Source organism: Dreissena polymorpha, chromosome 14, assembly GCF_020536995.1.
Source record: "Dreissena polymorpha isolate Duluth1 chromosome 14, UMN_Dpol_1.0, whole genome shotgun sequence".
NCBI classification, from domain to species: domain Eukaryota; kingdom Metazoa; phylum Mollusca; class Bivalvia; order Myida; family Dreissenidae; genus Dreissena; species Dreissena polymorpha.
The window spans coordinates 3,433,970-3,441,201 of NC_068368.1; the positions used below are offsets into that span (position 1 = coordinate 3,433,970).

The 7,232-nt window shown below is 35.0% G+C and overlaps 1 protein-coding gene across 1 annotated transcript; it reads left to right on the forward strand.

Moving 5' to 3' along the window:
* Nucleotides 1-241: 241 nt before the first annotated feature.
* Nucleotides 242-6,264, forward strand: LOC127858001 (uncharacterized). Its single transcript, XM_052394838.1, has 5 exons — nucleotides 242-1,690; nucleotides 1,992-2,105; nucleotides 2,792-2,944; nucleotides 3,603-3,823; nucleotides 5,511-6,264. Exons 1-5 carry the CDS (start codon nucleotides 1,567-1,569, stop codon nucleotides 5,586-5,588), a joined length of 690 nt encoding a protein of 229 aa, XP_052250798.1. The 5' UTR covers nucleotides 242-1,566; the 3' UTR covers nucleotides 5,589-6,264.
* Nucleotides 6,265-7,232: the final 968 nt, after the last annotated feature.

Sequence of the window (7,232 nt, forward strand, 5' to 3'; positions counted from 1 at the left end):
TGAATCTCATGCAAACAGAACACATCCAAAGTGTTTACACATAAAAAAGTTACGCAAAAATATTTGTCAATCTTTTGAAATTATGCCGTTTACATTTAAAGATCATATTTTTAGATCAGCCATTCAAGTTGTTGAATTGTTAAACACTACACGAAATGTACAATACACTTAATGCTGACACAATGTAGTCAACATCGACTCGATATAAACTCGATATATGCTGTATGTGGTAGCAATTTATACATACGACTGAAACATGAAAGTTAAATACCGAACTCGATATGTAAAACAGACAATACAAATTGAGGTTTAATTTAAATCGTTTTTAATTGGTAATTGTAATATACAGACATATAATATGTATGTAAAAGAAGTGTTCAACAGACCAAAATGTCATGTGAGGTTTAAAGTATATAAACCTCCGCATGTTTCGTTGGTAAAACCAAATGCAGCAGGCATAAACATCAAAACGTACTTCAGTAGACTTTGTGTTACCAATCTAGTACGTTTATTGATATTTTTGCTGTACTAACACATGTGTATATAAACAGACGATGATTTTAATACATGTAGTAGGTATACGAGATGATGATTCTTTTGAATTCAAATGGAAAAATAAATACTAGTTGGAATTAAAAAAAATCATGATGCGTTGGACTTGAAGGGGAAATATTGACACATTCGAAATCAAAAGGGGCTAATTACTGTTTGGATTTCAAAGGAAGACAACGATTATAACGAATTCAAAGCGAGATTATGTATGGCTGATTTCGTTACCGACAATATCTACGGTTCGTTAACAATACTTTGATAGATATGACTTAATACTATTTCGCCCAAATGTACACCGCGGTAAGATTCATTATTGCATGGAAGACAACTTTGATAAGGAGGTCGTTTATCGTTTTCATCCGTATCAAAGCACACAACCGAATTTTAATAATGGTCATCGGAATAGAAACCTACTTTGAGGGCCGGTTCGTCGGTCGAACAGATGAACGTCGCGATTTGCAAGCTGTCTGAAACAAACAACAAAGAATGTTCGGAATTTTCGGGATGCGATCTGTTGGTACATCAAGGCTAGCGAAAGAGTTTTTGGATAGTGCATCTGGCCAATATGATGAATTAGTCTACGTTAACTTGAAGGAGACCAGCGCAATGTACGTCAATATATGCGCCCAGTTGACTGTTTCTGTTCAATCTCATCCAAACGATGTCAAGTCGTTGGAAAGCATGCTTGTCTGTGCTGTTTCCACTAGAAAAACGCAATACGTATTCTTTTTTGACAATGGCGAATACTTTATTGACAATGAAGCCGAAACTCGCGAACCCCTACAAAATGTGTTTGTTGCTCTTTTTAAACAGAACAATATAAAAGTCATTTTGACTTCTACAACGAAGTTTCAGCTGGAAAGTTTGCGGCGTATCTATCACGTGTGTGAGCTGCAACCGCTAAAGCCGACATAGACGACGGAGTTACTAAGAGCCGAAGCGCCGGAGGTGGACTACGGCGAAAACTGGGACCCTATTGTCGAACTTAGTGAAAGGTTGACGCTTCTGATTCTCATGATAACGTCCGAGCTTCGGAATGAAGGGGGCATGTTGACGCCGAAGGACATGGCGCAACTGCTAGCGGAATACAGACTGAAGGTCCATAGTCGAGAGTTTTATCCGGGGAAAGACAGAGTTGGTAGGTGCTTGAGGAACGTAATTTAATGGTAAATTAAATTTATCGAGGAGTTTCTTTTTGCCATCAGTTGACTGTATCTGTGTATTTCGCTAACAAATAAATGTTATTGGTTAAGAATATTGTGCATGGAATAAGTTATTTTTAATGGACCAAAATCTAGCGGTGAATTTGATAAACTGTATGCATATTCTCCCGGTAAGATATGCATCATTCAGGCATTATTTAATGTATATCCCTATCGGTATTACAGGTATTTCAGGTATCTAACGCAAGCATTATACAAATTGAATCACTATTTCAGCTGACGTTTACCGGCTGTTCATCGATCGCCTGAGCCCCGTGCTGCAGAGACGTTTCTCAGAATTGGATTTTATTCCTGGCTCGTTTACAGCAGAAGAGGCCAGATTGCTCCTCGGTAAGTTTTAAACTAAACACAATTCAAAGTTGATTTCTTAATCACATGCTTTAGAAACGGGTTGAAAATTTGATCATACTGCAGGCTCGTTAATGGAAGAAACTTCTGATCATTTCTTCGTAATATTTTAACTATACCTGGCACAAAAACGCATTTGGCCTTTTTAGTTCAGAAAGTTAAAATAGACGTTAGTTCAAACCCGCTCACTTCTAGTTCAAACATATGTATTTCTTTTGGCAAACACAATGGACATTAAATCGTGCACAATACAATCAGAATAAGACAATGATTGAAATGAAAAAAAATATTCTTATACAGTTTCTCTCCTTGCAGTAGTAGTTACGCTCACTTCTGAACATGCAAATCGCTACCTAGTTATTGGTAAATTTAACCTAGCACAAAGTTTTCAGTATTGTATTACTCATGGCTGTGCTGATCTATGTATATATTAATTTCAGACGCCTCATGTGCAAAAGGCATTTGGTACGATATGTTAGGAAAAATGAACGATATTTTTGCATTGAAGCATTGTTTCACGTTGTGGAAATATGAAACTTGTATTCAATATTTTCTGATCGTGTCCAGCAAATAGTCCTTGAACTAGTAACATGTATATTCAAGATTTCTTTTGAAGATGTATGTTCGTGATTTCCTAACAAATATAATGCACTCAACTTCAACCGCAGATTACCCGACTAAAGCGGTGGTGAAGGACCAAGTGCTGGTCCATGAACTTAGGCGTCACTTCATTACCTATGACCCCGCGAATAGGCGCTTCAATATACAGCGAATCTTGCGGGAGTGTCTCAAAACGTTTTTCGCTTTGCGGCACATTCCAGGTAACACAAATATATTTTAATTGCCTTTTATATTAAATGTTAAAGTTGCTCCAATGCCCATACATACGGTTCTCATCTTGTCATGAACTTGTGTGGGTATTGGGACCAATAATTACATGTTTGTCAGGGCCGATGCCTTTGCTTTAAGTTAATATTCCTCCAGCATATTTACCGAACAGAAATATTCCCATCCGAATGCGTTTGATTACTTTTTCCTGTAAATATACAACTTTAAGGGCTTATTGAATACATGAAGATCTGTATGTATATATATTTGACGGACGCCTTAACTTATTGTACCGTTTTTGTGAATATAATTCATAGGATTTACAATTTCATTATACTGCAATATGTATAACAAAATGGATGCACTGATATATTTCATTGAGTAACGAAATTTGGCAAACAGGGATTTCAATATATTTTGATAACTATTTGTAGCAGGAAAGCTTGGCTCTAAATAATAAAGGGTTAAACTATTCAAATGTCGCGATGGCGTGGTGTACAAGTGTTCACCTAGAGATCTTGAGTTCCCGCGTTCGACCCCCACTGTGATGGAGTTTGCAAGATTTTAAGGTCTGAATACACTAAGTAATGGTTCTTCAACGAACTGGAGTTTGTCTCAACAAACCTTATTAAAAGTCTCAAACCTTTGCAGAAAGCCGCAAGCGTTTCTTCCAAACGTTCACCGAGGTAATGACGAGCATATCTCGACGTTATACGTCACAGGAGTATGCGAGCGCCTTGGCGGACTTTGCGTTTGAGCAGCCGAACCTGCAGAAGCTGTTGCTGGAGAAACGTACACGACACAGGACACTTACACGTTCTTTATTCGGATGGCAACTGAGTCCACAGAGTTTATTGAGCAATATCTCGCAGGTAAAGCAATAAACTGATCCGAGTTTACCACAAATGAGCCGCGTCCATTTCCATCTGTGTTTAAAAAAAATATCGTGTCGTGTTAGTATTGAACATAAGTTAAATAACATCGCCGATTAATGTGTTGCCCATTATGAACACTTTAAACATGGGACCGCTTTTTTTTTTTCTGTTGGATATAAACTTAACTGTTTGAGGATGTTATAGAAAATGGTAACTGTTTTTGTTCAACATTTCTTTATCTAGTATTGACCAAAGTATTTTATTATCGCTTTTATGTATATTTTCCGCTTCAAACTGTTAAATAGGGAGACACTCGACATTCGCTAGCGTATTAAACTTCCGTCAAATTTCATACTTGACGCAATTGTGCATATCCTAGACATGTGCACATTAATCCACTAGAAGTTTGGGGAAATGTATACTTGAGCCCCAAGTCCAAAAACAAACAGTTTTCTCTCACGATCATACACGCATATGATAATAATTGCGGATTTAAAACATTCAATTAACTTTGTTAAAACACTACGAGCCTTCACTTACATGCTACATTCTCACGAAAATCCATATGTTTGTAAAACAAATGCATACAAATGAAATTATATGTTTTTATTTTCACTTAATCTTTTTATGTTTTTTATTGTTTTTGTTATTCTGACTCATGTATGTTCATGTTGGCATTTTTGCTTTATTGTTTTTTTACGATGAGCTGTATATGCTTAAGTCTTAAATAAACTACTAGTATATGTTCTGCTCTGTTTTGATAATACAATAAACATCATAGTCTACCACTTTCATGTTTGTAAAAGAAACGCTAGACATTTGTAAACTAGTGTGGTGTTCATTTGTTTAATGTCATAGGAATTATGAAATTCTCACATGTAGTAACAGAAATGAGCTCTGAAGTAAAACGGTTCAATAAAAAGTAAATAAATTTCATGATGTTTGGTTATTTAATACGTTACATTAACAATATAAAGGGACTGTTAACCACAAATGACGAAACAAGAAAAGTTCTAAAATACAGTATTTTTAAAAAATTATTAGTTAATATTGATTTAAATATAACGACTGGTATATACCATTACTTGATTTTTTTTTATTTTTTTTTACTTTATTGTTGTATTTATTTATTTTTTCTGGGTATGTTTACCAGGTAACTACCAGTTAACTATAAATAACGCAAGTAGATTGATCATTATCGTCACGTGGTAAAGTTAACCCAGGAATGCAAATTGTGCATGCATAGGGAAGTGTATATATTTTTTTATACAAAATGATCAATCTACTTGCGTTATGTTATTTATATTGTGTATATCGTTATGTCAACTATTTTCGCGATGTACTTTCAATTTCACATCGCGAAATTTTATTACCGAATATACTGAAAATATTAACTTTTCAAGTAATATAATATACCAGTCGTGATATTTTAATCAATATGAACTAATAATTATAAAAAAATACGTATTTTAGAACTTTTCTTTTTTCGTCATTCGTGGTTTACAGTCCCTTTAAAGGTGATTTATAACCTTTTCGTGAGCGTTTTTGTTTCTTTAACATCCAGTCAATGATTTAAGTATATATTTAACTGAACTGTCCCATTTTCACTACTTGGCATCAAAGTCAATGCATTTACGAGTAGTAACGATATGTTATATTTTTAATTAATAGTTATTATTTCCAGGAAACTCGGAGGATTTCTACAGTCAATGTCATCGTGCAACAGACCGATACGGCAAAGAAATGGACAAAGCTGCTGTAGATCTGGCAGTGGGAAGCCTTTATACTAATGTCAAAGTACTTTTAATATATGGAATGATGTATGAAATACATGTACCTAGATAACAATAGCTAGACTGGAATCATGTTAGCTAATTTATGTTCACTTATATATACACTAATTAATGTGTTATATATGGTAGCTGTAAGTCTGCTGTATTGTTCGTGAACATTTATATCAACATTATTTGTGTGTGTTTGTGGTACAATATATTCAACATATATTCATGTCCCATTTAAGTGTCGCATGAATAGATATCGTTGCGGGAAATTAAAATGGATTATATTTTGCCACACACAAATAGAAAAGAGCATTTTATTTTACAGCGATATTTTGTCTGTTTACTATAAATGTCAACTTAACTTTATAATTCAGATACTGATCCTGGTGGTAACAGTTACTTACGCTTACTTTTAATCAATGTCGATGATTATATTGATCATACTAATAGTGCACTCGAATGTTTAAAGGGTACATAATACACGATGTACAAACGGCGGTCCATATAGTAAATAAAAAGGGTCTATAAAATAGGGTGGGTGTTACCGGTATGTCTGAGCATCCGCAAAGTCTGGCCAGGAGCTACTCTGTCCGCTTTACAAATGGCATAAGACACATTTTCGCAAGACGTGTGACTCATACCATCTATTAGCACAATTGTCACGCTGCTGTATTTCCTATAAATAAAGAAATCATTTTATCTTATCCATTTTTGTCATCTTCACGGAAAGAGCAACATAATAATTAAGCAGAAAAGACTTCTTCCGCCAAAAATAACGGATTGATGGTATTAAAATCCTCAATGAAATCGAAAGGTAATTTTAATTATCAATTAATACAAATCCAGAGAATATCTCGTTTAAATTGCTGATAATAGTTTCAATTGACCTAAAACTTTTCTTACGGTTTTTATTTGTTGAAAAGACAATTTTGACAGCACACGATTTTTGATAGATTTGTAAGGAAGGACAATAATACATAACGCTTTGTAAATCCGTATTATCAGTCAGTTTATCAATAGGTTATACATTTTACCCGAAACAGAATTTTACCAAGTTTATTGAAATCGACTACATTACAACAAAAACATTGCATGACCCCGTGTATGGGTAAGCTTACTATATCTTAGTACGTGTCAAGTTACAAACGTACTGAGCCCAGGTGGCACAGATAGAGCCAATTAGAACATTAATAAGCCTATAATAGCGGGTGTTTAACGTTTTAATGACAGTCAAGCGATAATTTAAAAAATCAGATTTATTTTTATGCATACTAACCATAGATAATGCGTTAGGAGTTTTATCCTCGCAACACAAGATGTAATCTACAGAATATCTATATCAACTTAAACTAATACATATAATAAAACAAATCTCAACAAACCAGTGAAATTCTAGGTCAAAATAATCCCAAGAACATAACTTATTGTAACTTACTCAAAAAGAGTCGCGTCGTGCGAAAATGGGTGTTATGCCGTATGCGGCCAGCGTAGCTCCAGGCCAGCCTGCGCATCCGAACAATCTGGTCAGGAGCTAGACTTTCCGCTTTATATTCAAGCAAGGTTTCGTTGTATCTTTTGTGGACATGGTAGCTCCTGACCAGACTGTGTGGACGCGCAGGATGGTC